A 17,767-nucleotide genomic window follows, 5' to 3' on the forward strand; every position below is an offset into this window, starting at 1 on the left:
CGGGGTGGGGCGTGGCACACGGACACCGTCAGGGAGTCTGGAAGCATGGGGCCCATGTGACTTCGCCAGGTCTGGGGGGGACGCTGAGGACAGCTCACTGCTGCGGGGTGAGGTGGACCATCAGGAGAGCGCAGGGAGCGGGCGTGGTGGGATGGACGGTCGTCACCCTGCAGGGTCTCTGGGCAGGAGCATGGCTTCTGCACGCGGTACAAGGTGTTCCTGTCACCCCCTGCAGTCTGTGTGTGACAAATGTCTTCGGTGCAGGATCGTGGGACCGTGGGGACCCATGGCCGCATTCGTTTTGACCCTGTGCGGCCGTGCCGATCCCGGTCCGTGTCCGGGCAGAGCCAGCGTCCTTGCCCAGAGCCCAGCATGCTCGGCCCTCGAGGACAGCTGTGCAGCTGTGGGTCCTGCTGGGGTGCCGGGAAGATGGGTGCAGTCTTGGGCGTGTACTCCGTCTTCTTCCTCATGAGACCGCAAGGACCCCAGACCCCGGCTGGATGTTCACGGAGCCACCCACCCACCGGGAGGTTGTGGGGGACGGTGGAGATGGGAGAGCAGGTGTGGCTGGCGTGCTGTCGCCGGTCCCGGCTGGCCACACATGGGCTGTGTGGCCCTCGGAGCCACTGGGGGGCGAGTATGTTCCTGCCGTCACTTGCGTCTGCCCCAGGGGGCATCTGGGCCCCGCCGCTCTCGGCACGCGGGCTGTGAGCCCAGACGTCAGGTGCCTGGCCCTGGTACTGACACTGGGGTTCGTGGACAGTGCTGCCTGACGGCTGTGTGCATCACATGACCGCGTGTGCCGCGTTCAGTCCGACGTCTGGCCCGTGGCGATGGCGTCCTTGATGGTGTCTGATGCTGTCGCCAGTGTGGGACACACATCAGTCTGTCGTGCTCGGTGAAGGAAACCGGGCTGGGGGACAGGAGGGCATCAGGAAGGAGTCAGGGCAAAGGGCGGATGCCGTCCCGTCTGGTGAAGGGCTGGCGTCCGGTGCTCTTTCTCCTGCGTCCCCAGAGTTGCACAGCAAACCTGGGTCGTTACTGTTGTTTGAAATAAAAGTCTACGATGTGCTGTAGGTTTTTTTTTTTTAAGGTTTTTATTTATTTATTTGAGAGACAGAGAGAGAGCACAAGCAGGGGGAGTGGCAGAGGGAGAGGCAGACTCCCCGCTGAGCAGGGAGCCGACGCGGGATTCGGTCCCAGGACTCCAGGATGATGACCTGAGCGGAAGGCAGACGCCCAACCGACGGAGCCCCCCGGCCCTCTGTTATGTTTGTTAACGAGAGCGAGCGGGAGCTCCCAGGCAGACAGGAATCCTGGAGGTCGGCTCCCTCAAGGGCAGCCGCCCCCACCTCTGGCTCCTGCAGGCTGTTGGCTGTCTGTCTCCATTTGTCGTTTGTCTTCTACTTCTGGATGTGTTGTTTGGGACAGACAGTTTTCTCTGTGCCTTCCTTTCTGGGGGTAGAAAGATCTTTACATTCCAAGAGACTAAGATTGTTGCAGTAGTAACTCCCCTTTGTTTCTGGGGAAAATAATCAGCCCGGTGGGACCCGCGCCTCCTGCCTGGAGCCGACCCCTGGGCTGGGCCGCGTGCAGGAAGCAGCCCTCAAAGGCCTGTCCCTGGGCCTTCTGTCTGGGGCTCAGCCTCGGGGAGCGGTGGTCCCTCCCAGGTGCATGCGGTCCCTGACTGAAGCCGCCCTCCGCTCTGCTGGGAGCTTTCGCGTGGATTACGGTGGGCCAGAGTCAGACCCCCAGGCCACCTTCGAAATTCTGCAGAAATCTGCTTGGCTACTGTCGCGGGATGCCAAAAGAGACAGAAACTGATCATGTAGGCATTTTCTTTGCGTGATTTAATGACTTTTACTGTACATTCAAACCTGGAACCAAATTTGACTTCGTTTTCTTTCTTTGCAAATTTCTAACCAGCTGTCCTGATTGCCATCGTCGAATCGTGAGTCTTTCTCCTGATTTTGTTTGGAACCCTGTGTTCTGTACCAGCTCAGCTCTGCGTCGGACTCGGGGCTCGCCCGCTGGGCCCTGCGGCGCATTCCTCACAGGCTTCCGTGCCAAGAAGGGCAGAGCCCCACGCCCCCCTGGTTTTGTCCAGGATCACTTAGGGGTGAACTTCAGATGAGTTTGTGGTCTCCTTGCTGTGTCTTGATGAGCTCCTCTAGAACGCGGACCGGGATTTGGGGAAGTTTCCGTCCCATACGAGGGTTTCTGTCTCCGAGGCCAGGCCTTTCGTGTTCCGGCTGTGATGGGGAGTCCGCCTCTAGCTGTTGATCTCTGTTGTGAAGGAAGCCGTGGCTCCCTGGGTGTGGCTGAGGCAGGAATCCGCCAGTCCCACCCAGTTCTGCGTCCCCGGCTGGGACGGCACTCGGTCCAAGTCAGGCACTCGGTACATATTTGCTGAGCAGATGAACCGACGTTTTTGTGTACATGGCATCTTTCCCTTTTCCCTCTTTTGGATCCTTTCGATAGAGGCCCAAGAATGATGCGGGTCAAAGGGGACGAGCTTTGTGTGGCTGAGTTCTTTCCCACAGGGCTGGAGACCCCGGGGTGCAGAGCTCGGCCCAGAGGTCGTGCGCTGGCGGTGTGGGTGCGGGGCACCCTGCTCCCGTGACTGCCGGGTCGCTGCACCAGCCCCTCCTGTGGGAACACGCCTGCCTGGAGTGGTGACCAGATGACCTTATGATAGGACTTCTCTGCGCCCTGGGGAGAGAGCCAGGCTTGGGGGGAGTGTCCAGGGGAAGGGACAGGGGGCTGGGGCCTGCTCCCACATGTGGGCTTCTGGGTTTGGAGGCCTGGGGACGGAGTCTGTGGGAGCAGCTGGAGCACCGTGTGGTTCTCGGCCACGTCAGGCTGGATGTGGGTGGCCTGGTTTTCATCTTCTGACCTGATGTGACATAGCTCCTCCATGCCGCACATAGCTCCTCCATGCCGCAGGTGCCTCAGATCAGGGCTGCACCTGCCCAGTCCAAGTCTGGCCCCTGGCCCCTGAGACGCTCGCATGTACAGCTGTCCAAGGTGTCCTGTGTGGTTCGTGCCGGGACTGGTGCCCTGTCTGGCTGGGATTAGCAGCCTTGACGCGTTAGGAGCAGTTGGACATGAGAAAGTCGGATGTCTGAGTGCCTCAGGCATCGTGGACCATGTTGAGAGCAGCAGGTCTGACCTCCGGCTTCAGGGAACTCAGGCCGATGAGGGACACACGAGGAGTGCGCCTATGTCTGTGGGAAGGTTATCTGGGTTACGTGGTGTGGTGAGATTCCGTTGAGAGGATGGAGAGAACATGCAGGCTCAGCTCAGGAAAACGTCCTCTGGAGGTAACATTTGCATTGGGCTTTGCGGGATGTATAGGAGTTGGGCAGACTGGTATTCTGAGAGACTTAGGATACGGCCCTGGTGAGTCTTCAGATGGCAGACGCTGGCACCTGGCCTCCTGCTGGACGCTTGTGTCCCACGGGCACCTACTGTGTCTCAGCTGAGCTTTGGCTCTTCCCCTTCCAGCATGACTGGGAGGCCCATCTGGCTGTCCAGAATTTGGGATTGGAGCCCTGTAAATGGGGGCCCGGGGGCAGATCCCCTCTCCCAGTCCTGCTCCCCATCCCTGTGGCAGGTGGGTGCTGGGCAGATAGTGTGGTGGTGATAGGCTTTAGCACGGACTGGCTTGTGTCCCCAGCTGAGCTGGGCCTCACTGGGGGGCACTCCTGGTGATGGGCTTGTGGAGGTGTTTGTGATGTCAGATCGTTGAGGGTCCTACTTACCCCACTGGAGAAGGGCAGAGGAGGCACAGAAACGTGAGCCATCAGCCGGACGAGCCAGACCCATTGTTGGTCCCTAAACAGTGTTGGCATCTCCGTGGTTAAAGATCGGAGACGACATCTGGAATTCTACAGCCCTGTGCAGGGGCGCAGTGGGGTCGCTCCAGGAAACTGATGCCCTTGGCCTTCATTTCAGTCCCTAAGGCTGCGTCCCGCCCCCTGGCCTTCCCACCAGCCTTGCTCCCAGAGTGGACTGCGTTTCCCATCATGGTCCCGCGCAGCTGGAGTGAGCAGCACACAGTGGGAGCGTGACAGGCAGGCTTTCGGTTTTCAAGTACGGGTGACACAGTCTGAGGCCTCCAGAGGGTTCCGTCCTGTGGCACCCGCCGCGTTTCCCGTGCTCTGTGGCCACATGTGTCCGGGGGCCGCTGCGCTCGGCGGGTCTGGAGATGAACTTTCCGTGGTGAACCCACACTGAACCCGGGGTGACCGAGAGCTTGTTAGTGATCGTGATGAAATCAGGTCGGGGCAAGGTCGGCCCTCCACTCCGCCCTCCCTCCGTGCAGACGCCGAGTGGACACACGGTGCCGGCGGCCGGACTTCCGCGGACAGGCTGCCTGGTGCGGTGGGTGCCGCCCAGCCTTGCAGCCTCTGCCGGTCTGTCCAGGGTTCTGGGCACCTGCTGGCAGGGTCTCCCTGGCCCTCCCACCTCCCCACAGACCATGCCAGCCCCGGAGCCTTCCGCCCCCTGCTCGGGATCGAGGTCGAGATGCCCTCAGAGCTTTCCAGATTTTAAAAAGGGAAGGAACCCCAGTTAATCATCGCCTCGAGGCGGTTTTCCCTGCCGTACTGACCAGACTTCTGTAACACGAACAATGGGTCAGATCTTGAAAGCATATGACATTCATGTTTGTTTCTGCCCTGGGGAATTTGGTGAGAGAGCATCACGAGGTCTCTAACTGTTCCCCAGCCTGGTTTTCCCCTTTCAACCAAGGATTCTCCTACAAGCACATCTGCCCTGGTGCCCGCTGTGCAGGGCCCGTGGGGGCGGTCGTGAACGGGCCCGTGGCCTGGCACCCCTCCCGCCACTTGATCTCATCAATGGGAAAAGTTGTGGCCATTGAACTCGCCCGAGTCCAGCCTGCAGTGCCCGTGGACACCCTCCCAGAGGCTCATGGGTGGAAATAGGGTTATTCGACGTGGTGCACCCAGGACGGCTCCCCAGACTACACGAGGTGTGAGCTCTTGACGGGCTTTATGCCTGTGTCACGTGCAAGGGCTGCGAGGCTGGCCAGCCATCCTGAAACCGCCTGTGGACGGTGTTTCATGGTCCTAGACTTCCAGGTCCTGCACATGGGAGGATCTCTCCCCGGGACCGAGCTCCCACTGTCCATACTGGGTGCTCCGCCGGCTCCTCCCGACCGCGGATTCTCTGACCTGTGCTTCCCACCACCGCAGTCCACGGGCAGAGCGCGTCCGCCCGTCCCGCTGTAACGCTCTCCCCTCCCGTCTTTGCAGGCTCCTAACCGTCAGCTCATGACCTACTGGCTGCAGGAGCTCCAGCAGAAGCGGTGGGAGTACTGCAGCGGTCTGGACATGGTGAAGGGGGACAGCAGGGCCTCCCCGACCCCCGGGGATTTCTCTAAGGGTCTCGTAGCCAGAGATAACCCAGGTAAGTCACGGGAGGGGATCCGCATCTGTTCCCCGCGTCCAGCCGTTGGCCGTGCGGCTTGATGCAAGTTCCCACCCAAAGTAGCGACCGTCCCTTTCCCACGGCGGCGTTCCGTGGCTTCTGGGTGCTTCCCCGGATGGAGTCCTACTCCAGCCTGAGGACAGCCTTGGGGGTCGGCCGAAGCCATGCCTGACTCCCCATGCAGTCGAGAGGTGCGGGTGACCCCGGTCCTGCCTGCGTGTGCCCACTAAGGTGAGACGCCCCCTCATGTGTTCACGGTCACTTGTACGCGCTTCGTCCTCAAAGCCTGTGCTCCCGTCGTCCGCCCAAGGGAGATTTTAATCGATTCCATTTCAGTCTAGATTTGTGGCTTGTGCACGACTCTTGGTAACTCGCAGACGGTCTCAGTGTGGAGATGAGGGGCTTCTTACTCCAGGATCGACAGTGACACGCCCTGACGTCCTCGTGACTGTGGAGCAGCATGTGCCTGCTGACCATCGGGCGGGGGCCGGGGCGGGCCGGGCGCGGGGCTCCTGGGTTCCTCAGGGAGAGGGCAGGCCGAGGAGGCCTGAAGCCAGGCGTGGGGGGCGCGCAAGCCAGAGTCCGAGGGAGGGCTGAGGTCTGCCCTTCCTGACGCCCGCGCGGCCCTCTGCTCCACGGAGCACGGTCTCCATCGAGTTCCCCGCAAGCCTGGGGACAGCTGCCTGCAGAACCCCTCCCCTGCAGGCCCCCTCGCCCACGGGCCCCTGCTGCCCTGCCGCCCCCAAGTGTTTGCCAGGTCCTGTGGCCTGACCCCGTGGTCAGTGACATGGTACTGAATGCACGTCACGCCTGTCCCCACGCACAGTGATGTGGTGCTGGACGCGCGTCACGCCTGTCCCTACGTGGTCCCGTGAGGCCTTTAGCTCATTCTCGGGGGCGTCCACGCTGACGACATGGAGCTGAGGGGCCCTCAGTGCTCCATCACGGTTCCACTGTGGGTTTGAAAGCCGCTGTCCTAGGGGTTCGGACCAGAAGCAGCCTGTGACTTGGTCTCTACCTTGAGACTGACCGAGCACATTCGTGACGCCCCTGGTCCCTCGGGGTTGGGGGCACCCATCGGTCCCCTTCCTTTGTTCTTCAGTTGTAGGTATTTATAATCTCCACGCCCAGCGTGGGGCCTGGACTCACGACCTCGAGGGCAGAGGTCCTGGCTGTAGCGACCGAGCCAGCGCGCCACCCTGGCTCCTTTACTCGGAGGACGGGGTGCATCTGGCAGACCCAGGGCGCTAGACCAAATGTGTTTAGAACTCTGATTTGCATTAAAAATAATCTTCCCGCCCTCTGTCCTCACCGCCTGCTGGTTTGGGACATTCTCATTTTCACCCCATGCGGTCCCACCAGTGCCCACGGCCCCGATGTCGCTGTGGGGGAGGCTCGCGGGAATGACAGCTCCAGGGGCAGGCGGCTGTGCGTCTCTGGAGGCCGGGGCCCACGAGCTAAAGGTGCTTCACACCACCAGGCCCTCGGGAGCGGTGCTGAGCCCCACCGTACCACGCCCAGCGTTTCTGTCTGAGCCTGTTTGCTCATCGGTGGGGACGGTCTGGCCAGTGTGCTGCGCGTCTGGGCTCTAAGGACCGAGAAGTCACAGTCCGTGTCCTTGAGGACTGTGTGGCCGGGTGAGGGGCCTGGGCCGGTCGGACTGCCGTGAGAGGCGGTAAGCCCGGGGCGGCCTCGGGATGCAGAAGGAGCAGCCGATTCGGGTGTCTGGCTCTGTGAGAGGCCAGCGAAGCTGGGTAGGTGGTCAGGGCCCAGACCCGGAGGGGCATCACAGATGAGCGAGAGCAGGGTGAGCGACGGGTCGGACGTGCCGAGTGCGGGGGATGGGCAGAACGGGGCTGGGGTCCAGCTTGAAGCCATGGTGGCTGCAGCCCTGGCAGGGGGCGGGGCCGGGGGTGCTGGAAGGGTTGGCGGGTTTGGAGGTGGGTCAGAAGGGAGGGAGGAGGCCCAGGGCAGGGGATGGAATGGGAACGAGCTGTCCACCCCTCACGCTGGTGCCGTGATGGGCGGAGGGCAGACCCGTTACCTGTGGAAGTGTCATTCTGAGTCGGCGAGGGTTATCTTGGGGTCGTGTGTGGGGAGCCTCACTCACAGGGCTGTGTCTGTCTCGGGAAGCGCTGTCCGTGGCTGGCCGAGCCGTTTCTGTTTGCGGGCCTCATGGGGCAGCTCTCTGTGCCTGCTGCAGTGCCGCAGGGGTGGACAGGAGGCGGCTCTGCCGGGGTCCCTGGCCTCCTCCTCCTCACTGGCCAGTGCGGCATGGCTGTCCCCAGCCTGGAGGGAGAGGGAGATCCGGGCTCTGAGCTGAGCCCATGGCCACGTCCCCATCAGCGTCTGTGAGGAAGGAAGGGCTGTGGGGAGCCCTGAGCAGCACGTCACCCACTGGCCTCCAGAACATTCCTTCTCCAGAGTTCAGTGTTCTGTGTCTTGTGCCTGCAGCTGACGTTCGCAAGGTTGCACAGGAGGGGTGGCTTGGCTGTGTCCGTCTCCTCCACCTGCCCGCAGCCCGGCCCCTGCGGGATCGCCACGCTGCACACACGGACTCCGCGCGTCTGGGCATTGGGGTGGTGAAGACCTAGTTTCCACACAAAGGAGTACTTGGCAAGGACGAAAGGCAGCGTTCAAAGCCCTTCCCAGCTGCTGGGCACGAGACAGCCAGACCCGTAGGAAGCCAGCGCAGGAGGCCGAGGGCCCGGTTCCAGGAGCTGCACAGAGCTCCTTCTGTCGCGCTCACTTCCCACGTAGACTGATGGCGAACTGCAGGGGTGACAACACCTTGTCACTTAAGGCTCCGGCAAGTCTGGGCCCACGGGGGCACACCAGCGCCCAGACACCTGGCTGAGCGCGGCGTGCTTCCTGAAGAAAACGACAGCACAGACGGTTTGAGGGGAGGCCACACACTTCCTTCTCGGGGCCGGCGGGGCCAGGGGCAGTCTGTGCAGGGACTGCGGGGACAGAGGGAAGGCCCACGTGGGGCGGGATGCAGACCTGTCACCCCGTGAGCTGATCAGAGAGGCTGTCCTCTCTGTGACCTGCTTGGAAGTGTAAGTCGCGGTGACTCTTGCGTGGTGCCCAAGAGGCAGCCGATCCCAGTGGGGAGGGCTCACAGGATGTGGGCACGTAGCCCATCTGTGAACAGATGTCGTCTGGCCTCACATCAGGCCGGGAAAGGGAGTGCATGTGTAGGGGAATGGCTTCCAGTTGTACCTGGAAGGGGCCTCCTTGGAGCCTGGTGATGGACAGAGGGGGCAGGGGTGCGAGTGAGCTGGGTCGGGGGTGCCGTGGGCAGAGGGGTACGGACCAGCTGGGTTGGTCTGGTGCCGAGGCTGGGGTCTGAGCACAAGGTGGGGAGTGGCGCAGGCAGGAGAGGGAAGTTGTCTGCCAGATGTGGTCCCCACCTCGATTCTGGGGTCTCTCAAAGGGAGGTGACAGGAGAGGCAGGTCAGGAGGGAGACACGTGGGCTTTCTGGGGAGGTACAGGGCCTCCCACCCTGGTCCCTCGTCACTCCGTCTTGTATTCATCTGTGGTCCAGGTCCCCAGCGCGTGGGAGCCCCTGTTTTCTGCTGGTCACGAGGCTTATGCCCGGGGTGGAACCAGCCAGGTCGGATGCATGGACTAGCCCGCTGGGGGCCCAGGGAGCCCCTCCTTTTTGGCGCTTGAGGACGCACACTGCCCTCACTTAGATATCTCTTCTGCCTCTGACCACAGCTCTGACCACTGCTTCGCGATCCGGGTTAAAATTCACTCTGATAAAGGGGAAAGAAGCATTTTCCTGTCCAGCCCGCGCTGTCCTCCAGCTCCCAGAGAGACCCCTCTTCTGCCGTGTTCTGTGCCACCTGTGGGAGTGGCCTTCTCCCGGGGCCTTCCCCTTGTGTGGACGACCCGGCGTCCTGGCTGCGTCGAAGCAGTGGTGAGGAGGGGGAGCCCTGCCGTCAGGACGTGTCCGAGTTGCCAGGTTTGCAGATGTTGGAAAAGAGCAGAGAACAGAGGCCGGAAGCCTTCAGCGCAGCTCCCGCGACCAGAGCTGGGGGATCCGGTGGCTGCCAGCCGGACTCCGGGGAAACCACGCCGTGACCTAGTTTACATCCCCTCCTGGCGGCTCCTGAATGCTGGTGCGCGGACGCTGTGGGTGGAGGGCAAGCCCGCCGCTGTCCTTAATTAAGGAAATCTCACACACTCATGCAAAACCGAAGATGAGGCAAATGACAGTCGTACCAAAACTGGAAAATTGCTTCTTTTTCACGTGGAATAATTACTCTCAGAGACGGTGTGTTCCGCCGGCATCGTCCCGGGCCTCCCCCCGGCCCTTGTCTGCAGCTGGCCCCTGTGGCTCGTGCTCCTTCGGAAGCGTTTCCGCTGTGTGTGGGGGGGAGAGGGTCCCAGGGCCTGGGGTTCTCTGGGCAGGAGGTGCTTTCCAGGAAGGCTGGGAGCCTGCGCCCACAGCAGGGCCGCTGCTTACCACACCCCCGGCCACGCAGAAGGAAAGGCTGGCCCGGCTGCCGACGGGAGCCCGGGCGCCGCGTCCACATCCCGGCCCGGCCTGTGGGTCTTCGCTGCGAGCTCTGCGAAGACCAGCCCTCAGCCTCCTGAGCTCGGCTGAACGGGGGTGCCCCTTGTGGGCCACCACCTGGTGCAGTCCCCTACCCTGGGCAGTACGGTCATGGCACCTGCCGTGCAGGGTTTGTCTCCTGAGGGCCAGGGGGCTGGACCTGGTTCACAGTGTTTGACCTCATCGTTTTGTGTGTACTGGAACTCTTCGCAGGTGAGACCTCGGGGGTTCCCGCCTAAAGGAGGGAAGAGAAGCTGCTGTGGTTGGAGGCGTGGGCAGGGTCCCCCCTCCGCTCCCTCGAGGTCCCTGCGGCGCCTTCCAGAACCCCAGGCGTCCCTGCGGCGCCTTCCAGAACCCCAGGCTCCGGGTGCCAGGGGGTCCCTGCTCCTGCGTGACCTTCTGTTCTCTCGTGTGTCCTTCCCAGACGTGTTCTTGTTGGCCGTTCACCGAGCATGTCGTGCTCACTGGCGGTGGTGACTCGAACCGAGAATCGGGAAACCGTGCTGAGGCGTGATTCAGGCCTCTGTCACTGAGTCTTACAACCCGCTGCCCATCCCCCGTTCTTCTGTCCCCAGCGCCCCTCCTGCTTGTCCCCCTCAGGAGCCTGCTCTGGGGCTGCAGCCGAGTCCTCCTGACGGAAACACAGCCCCCACGTCCTCCCGCCCTGTGCTTTCCCGCGGGTTCTCTGAGCCCTTCCCACACTACCCGGTCACTTAGTGTCGTACCTGTGCGGCGGGCGCCTGGGGTTGGGGTCGGTCTCCCTGCCAGCGCCCAGGGCCCTCCGCGGACGCCCTCCTGAGCGCTCAGATCCGGCTCCTGCCGCGAGAAGCGGCGTCTAACTCGGTGTCTGTGCTCAGGCCGCCCCTGGTTTTGCCTCCGAGCGAGTGAGGGTCGCTGCTGCTGGAGTAGAGGCTCTTTGTGACGGGGAGGGGGATGGGTCGGGGACAGGGAGCGCAGGCTGTCCTCTTTCTACAGACATCCGTGCCCTCGGGGAGAGGAGGACACCACCAAGGAGAACACCCAGTATTTACAGTTGGGGACGTTTTTCAAAACATTAAAAGAAGTTCTACTACCGGGAGTTTTATGCAAAGAGAACCTGTAACATTGCCCAACATTTCCTGGGTGACTCCCAGAATTCCTGCTTCATGGGCCCTTCTGGTTTCCCTGGACACCCCGACCCACTTTCTGGTATTTTGAAGCAAATCCTACACACCAGCCGTTTCAATCTTCGGTATTTCAGAAGCTTACGTTTAAAGCTCTTCTGAGATTTGATCGCCCCTTAGAGCCCGTGTTCCTGTGACCTTTCTGAGCCATTGCTCTGGGACGTGCCAGCTTGCTTCCTCCGGTCGCCACCGCCAGTATTAGCAAGTGTGTGCAGGACACTCCCCTCCGCCTGTTTTCTTAGAGGCACTTTGCGTTTCTGCGTAACAGCGGATCCGGGGAGTCGGCCCTCATCGGCTCAGGCGAGTGGACCTTGGTCACAGTTTCCTGCCGCTGTGCTTATCTGTGAGACCGCACAGGGGACCTGGTCCCTCCCAACCCCGTCACAGACATGGAAGGGCCTTAGGTGACTGAAGCCACCACAGTTTCTGTCCCGTGGCCGATGGCGCACGGGTCCGTGTCTCACGAGGGACGTGGAGTTCCGCGTGGAAGGGTGGAGGACTGACCTCTGTTTGCCTGTCTTTCAGATGTCATTTGCACACATCCGGATGCTTCTGCAGAGAAAGCCAGAAACGTCCTCGCTGTGGAAGCCACCCCTGGAGAGCTGGTAGGAGAAGCAGCAGCTCACCAGCCGGCCCCCGGGCACCCAAATTCCATTAATTTCTCTTTCAAACAGTGGGGCACTGAGCTCAAGTGAGTCTTTGGAAAGCGGCGTCTGAAACTGAACATGGGTTGTGTCTGATAACATGTCATGATCCTGCACGTAGATTGTGAAAGCGCCGTGCACCTTCCGCCGGCCTGGTCCCCTCGGGCACGGGGTCGTTTTCTCAGCGTGTGCAGAGGGTGTGCTGCCCGGCTCGCCCTGTGCCAGACGAGCTTACGTGGGGTTGGTTTTCGCTCGCTGGGCTCTGTGAGCCGGGTCGCGCGGTCCACAGGCTGCAGAAACAGAAACCGGCCGGGAAGAGCTTATCAGAGGTGACGAGGCCCCAAGGCCACTGAGTTGGCGTGTCTTCCCCGGGGGCCAGCCCTCTTCCCCGGCCCTGGGGCTGCTCCGGCCTGCGCTGCAGACATCCGCCCTGGGTGGGTGGGGGAGAGGGGGGTGCGAGTGGGGGGGGGGGTTGGGGAGGTGGGGAGGTGGGGCAAGGGCTGGTGTGTGTGTGCGTGTGAGCGTGTAAGACTTTGTTGAGATAAAATTCATGTACATGCCGTTCGCCCATTTAAAATGTGCGGTTCGGTGCTTTTTAGTACTCGTGGCAGAATGGCCATCACTGCCACCAATTTTAGGACACTTTCATCCCGACCTGACCCCAACAGAAATCCTCATACCCGCTAGCAACCTCTTTCCACTTCCCAGCTGCCCTCGGTGACCACCTCGATGGCCTCTGTCTCCGCGGGTCTGCCCGTCCTATGCATCCCCTCGCAGACAGGTGCCTGGCTCCATCCCCCAACCCTGTGCTCGTGGGCCTGACCCTGCGCCGGCGGCTGCATGCGCTCCGGGGCCAGTACGGCGGAGTGAGACTCCGTTCTCTGCGCAGAGCACACTGTGTGTGTGTGTCCTGCCGTGGATGGGTGTACTGTGGCTTCCACATCGTGGCTGTCGGGAATGGCGCGGCTGCCAACGCTGGGACGGGGTCTGTGGGGACGTGTTTCCGTTTCTCCTGGGCCTGGGCTCAGGGTGGCCCTACCGGGCTGGGCAGTGAGTCTGCGTGACGTTCGGGGACCTGCCTGCCATTCTGGAGGCAGCGCATGAGGCGTCCCCACCAGCATGGCTGGAGGTTAAGGGCCCCCCCACGCCCTCCCTGGGGCTGGCAGTCCCCCGTCTTCCTGGCCTTCGCCATCCGCACTGGGGAACAGGACTCTCGCGGTTGGGATTTGCATTCCCCGGTGACTCACAATCCTGAGTGACTTCTCATGTGCGGACGGCCATTTGTAGATCCTTGGGGAGACCCTCCCTTAGATCCTTTGTCTGCTTCTTAATATCTTGAAGGTATTCACATGCTGACATGTGTGGAACTACCTTGTTCTTTAATTTTTTAATTTTTATTCTTTGTGGGGGAGAGAGGGGCGCCGGCGGGGAGCGGCAGAGGGAGAGAGAGACTGTCAAGCAGACTCCATGCCCAGTGCAGAGTCTCACACAGGGCTTGATCCCACGACCCCGAGATCACGACTTGAGCCAAAGTCGAGTCGGATGCTTAACTGGCCAAGCCACCCAGGCGCCCCCAAATTTTTTTTTCCTAATACTCCCTTTTTTAGAGCAGTTTCAGGGTTATGCTGAGTTGAGGGGGTGATAGAGCGTTTTCACACATCCCTCTCCCCACACGTGTGTCCTCACGCCTGTGGTTACCGGAGTACATATGTTTTACGAGGACGAGCCTGCGCTGATGCGTCGTACTGACCCAGCGTCCGTCGCGCACGTCAGGGTCACGCTTGCTGTCCTGCGCCCCGTGGATCCGGACACGGGTGTGCCGACGTGTGTCTGTCTGTCACAGTATCACACGGAGGATTTTCTCGGCCTCAGAACCCCTCCACGCTCGGCTCGTCTCCCTCCCACCCCGGCCGCGCCGCGGCCCATTGCTCATCGGTTCATTGTCTCCATAGGTTTGCTTTTTCCAGAAGGTCCGTTTTGTTGGAATGCTAGAACGCTGGCCTTTCCGCATCCGTTTCTTCCACTTGGTGATACGCACTCGAGGTTCCTCCCTGTCTTTCCGGCGCGAGAGCTCATCTGTCTTTCGTGCTGAATGGTTCATCGTCGAGATGTGGGGGCCCATTAGTCCAGTCACCCCCCGAAGGGCGTCCTTGGTGCTCCCAAGTTTAGCAGTTACAGGGCCACCGGGGACGTCCACATGCGGGTTTTCATGTGGCAGAAGTCCTCGGCTCCTCGGGTAGATGCCAAGGAGCGTGGCTGCTGGGTGGCATGTGAGAGCGTGTGAGATGCTGTCAGAAACCGCCCGGCTGTCTGGCAGAGTGCCCGGCGGGGTTGCATTCCCACCGTCCGTGGGGGAGGGTCTCAGCGCCCTGTTTCCTTGCCCGCACGTGGTTCCTGGCATTCCAGGTCTGGCTGTTCTGCAAGGCGTGTGGCAGGGGTCACTGATGTCTTCATCCGCGTTTTCCCGAGGGCCTGTGACATGAGCGTCTTTCTCTTACTGACATCCTGTGTCTTCTCTGGGGGGTGCCTGTTAAGGTCTTTGGACCACCTTTTTTTTTCTTTTTAATTTCTTTCTTTAAATTCAGTGAATTTACTTATAAATTAAGTTAATTTGCCTATATATTCAAATAATTTACAGTTAGAGTTTCAGAGAGGGAAGTCCGTGACTCCTCTGTCCGGTGGAACACCAGTCTGCGGCCCGCGTGGTGACTGGGTTGAGTTCTCACCGAGTTGTAAGAGCTCTTCGTATATTTTGGACGATGGTCCTTTGTCAGGTGTGCCTTCTGCAAATATTTGCTCCCAGTCTGTGGCTTGTCATCCAATTCTCTCGATACTGTCTTTCCAGAGCAGAATGTTTTAGTTACCGTGAAGTCCTGTTGATCGTTATTTCTTCCATTAACTGTGTCTTCAGTGTCAGATCTAAAAAGGCATCACGACGCTCAAGACCGTCTAGGTCTTCTCCTGTGTGACCTTCTGGAGTTTCACAGTTTCGCATTTTACATTTCGGTCTGTGACGCATTTGAGGGGGTCGTTGAGAAGAGTGGAAGGCCTGGGTCTCGACTGCGACGTGGCGTGTGCGCGTCTGGCTGTTCTAGCGACATCTGCGGAAGAGGCTGCCTCTGCCCCTTTGTCCAGGATCAGTGGACCGTGCTGACCGGGCTGTGTCTCTGAGCTCTCTCTTCCGTCCCATGCGTGTATTAGCTGTTTCTCTGCCGTCACGCTGTCTCGAGGACGGTAGGTTTACCCTCAGTCTTGAGGTCCGCAGCGTCGCCCTCTGGCTTTGCTCCTCTCCGTCAACATCGTGTTGGCTGTCCGGGGTCTTCTGCCTCCCTGTGTACACTCTAGAATCGGTTTGTCGACATGCACAGGACACCCAGCTGGGATTCCGACTGCGATGGTGTGGAATCTGGGATCTGTTTTGGAAGAACTGTTATCTTGATGATGTTAAGTCTTCCTACCCACGAACGTGGAGTGTCTGTCCATTACTTTGTTGTTCTTTGAGTCCAGTCATCAGTTTCATGGCATTCCTCACGTGGATCTCATACATGCGTGCACACACGCGCACACACACACACACACACCCCGATACTCCCGAGTGTTCTGCTCAGGCGTGCTCAGGTAAGTCATACTGTTTTTAATTTCAAATTCCACCTGTTTGCTGTTGGTCTGTAGGAGAACGTAGGCTTTGTGTATGAACGTCGTATCCTACCACGTTGCTGTAATTGCTTATTAATTCAGGAGTTTTTTTTTTTTTTAAAGATTTTATTTATTTATTTGTCAGAGAGAGAGAGGGAGAGAGAGCGAGCACAGGCAGACAGAATGGCAGGCAGAGGCAGAGGGAGAAGCAGGCTCCCTGACGAGCAAGGAGCCCGATGTGGGACTCGATCCCAGGACGCTGGGATCATGACCTGAGCCGAAGGCAGCTGCTTAACCAACTGAGCCACCCAGGCATCCCTAATTCAGGAGTTTTTGTTTATTCTTTCAAAGTTTTTATATAGATGACCATGTCATCTTAAACAAAGACAGTTGTGTCCTTCTTTCCTATTTGTATACCTTTAATTTTTTCTTCTTGCCTTGTTACGTGAGCATGGGTTTCCGGCACAGTGTTGGGTAGGAGCGGTAAGAGGGGACGTCCTGGCACTGGAGCTCGTCTTCATGGGACAGCATTGAGTTTCTCACCATGAAATGTTGGCTGTAGGGTTTTTGTAGATAGTCCTTATCACATGGACAAAGTTCCCGCTATTCCTGGTTTAACGGGAGTTTTTATCATGGGCGGGAGCTGCGTTTTGTCACGCTTTTTCTGCATCTATTGGTATGAACCTATTCTGTGATTTATTTTTAGTCCTTAGTTACATTAATGAGTTCTCAAATGTTGAGCAAGTCTGCATGGCTGGGATGAGTCTGCCCGGGTGTGGGTGTCATCCTTTTTATATGTTGTTGGATTTGATTTGCTCATGTTTCGTGGAGGATTTTTGCATCTGTGTTCATGACAGGCATTAGCCTGTGGTTTTCTTTTAATGTCTTCTTGTGATTTTGGTATCCGGGGAATCCTGGCCTCGCACAGTGAGTTAGGAGGTATCCTCTCTGCTTCCGTCCTCTGGCCAGGAGTGGACAGCATGGGTGTAATTTCTTCCTTAAATGGTGGGTAGAACTCACCCGCGGACCCATCTGGGCCTGGTGTCTCCTGTTGGAAGGTTATCATTGAGTCCGTATTTGTAACAGATACAGGACCACTCAGATCGTTTTTTCCTTGTGTGAATTTTGGCAGATTGTGTCTTTCAAGAAACTGGTCCATTTCATCTAAGTTATACATTCGTGTTATAGAATTTGTTTTTATGTTTCTGTGGGATCTGTAACCAAGTTCCCCGTGTTATATCTGATCTTGGTACTTTGTGTTTTCTTTCTCTTTTCCCAGCCTGACGAGAGGCTTCTTGAACTGATGCATATTTTCAAAGGACCAGCTTTCGTTTCATTGATTTTTTTTTTTCTATTTCGTGTTGACAATTTCATTGGTTTCTGCTCTAATTATTATTTCTTTTCCTTCTTATTTTTCGATTTGATTTGCCCTCTTAAAAAAAGTTTCTTGAGGTAGAAACATAGATTATTGACTTTAGGGGCACCGGGGTGGCTCAGTCATTAAATGTCTGCCTTCAGCTCAGGTCGTGATCACAGGGTCCCGGGATTGAGCCCTGCATCGGGCTCTCTGCTCAATGGGGAGCCTGCTTCCTCCTCTCCAGCTCCCCCTGCTTGTGTTCCCTCTTTCGCTGTCTCTCTCCGTCAAAAATAAACAAAATCTTTAAAAAAAATATATTGCTTTCAGATCTTTCTTCCTTTCCACTGTGTGCACTCAGGGCTACACACATCCCTCTGAGCACTGCTTTGGCTGTGTCCCACCACCTCTGATAAATTGCATTCTCGGTTTCATTTAGTTTAAAACATTTAAAAATGTATCTTGAGATTTCTTCTTTGACCTGTGTGGGTTTTTTTTAGAAGTATGTTGTTTATTCATGTATTTTGGGATTTTCATTAATGTTTCTGTTACTGATTTCTAGTTCAGTCCCACTGTGGTCGGAAGACAGGCATAGGATTTCTGTTCTGTGAAATTTGTTGGGCTGTGTTTTGTGGCTCAGAATGTGGTCTCTCGTGGTGAGCGTTCCCCATGAGCTCAAGAGGAGTGTGCATTCCGTCGTCGCACAAAGTTGGCTGCATGTCAGTGATATCCAGCTGGTGGATGGCTGTTGGCGTCCGCGAGGGCTGTACTGATTTTCTGCCTGCTGGGTCCTTTCCTTTCTGAATGAGGGTGTTGAAGGCTCAAACTATGGTTCTCTTGGTCCTGCGGTTTTACCAGCACTGTGCTGGTAGGGTGTGTGCACCGAGAGGCGCGGTATCCTTGGAGGGCTGACCTTTGCTCATTGTGAAATGCCTTCTTCATCCCTCCCGA

General features: G+C 58.5%; 2 protein-coding genes across 6 annotated transcripts in view; one reads left to right on the top strand and one right to left on the bottom strand.

Annotated features, from left to right (window-relative positions):
• The window catches only part of TBC1D2B (TBC1 domain family member 2B), a 67,000-nt gene that overhangs the window by 8,958 nt on the left and 40,275 nt on the right, over positions 1 to 17,767 (top strand). For all 5 annotated transcript variants that reach the window (XR_007128505.1, XM_047735695.1, XM_047735699.1 and 2 more), the window contains exons 2-3: positions 5,280 to 5,433; positions 11,708 to 11,873. Coding sequence is in view for 4 of the 5 variants with exons in the window: in XM_047735695.1 (XP_047591651.1) it covers positions 5,280 to 5,433; positions 11,708 to 11,873 (320 nt within the window). In the remaining variant the exon portion in view is untranslated. The remainder of the gene's footprint in view (positions 1 to 5,279; positions 5,434 to 11,707; positions 11,874 to 17,767) is intronic.
• LOC125103817 (uncharacterized) lies at positions 1,735 to 3,161 on the bottom strand. The gene is made up of 2 exons (XM_047735702.1): positions 1,996 to 3,161; positions 1,735 to 1,791 (listed from the first exon to the last, which is right to left on the bottom strand). Exon 1 carries the CDS (start codon positions 3,139 to 3,141, stop codon positions 2,110 to 2,112), a length of 1,032 nt encoding a protein of 343 aa, XP_047591658.1. The 5' UTR covers positions 3,142 to 3,161; the 3' UTR covers positions 1,735 to 1,791; positions 1,996 to 2,109.

Source organism: Lutra lutra, chromosome 7, assembly GCF_902655055.1.
Source record: "Lutra lutra chromosome 7, mLutLut1.2, whole genome shotgun sequence".
Classification (NCBI taxonomy): domain Eukaryota; kingdom Metazoa; phylum Chordata; class Mammalia; order Carnivora; family Mustelidae; genus Lutra; species Lutra lutra.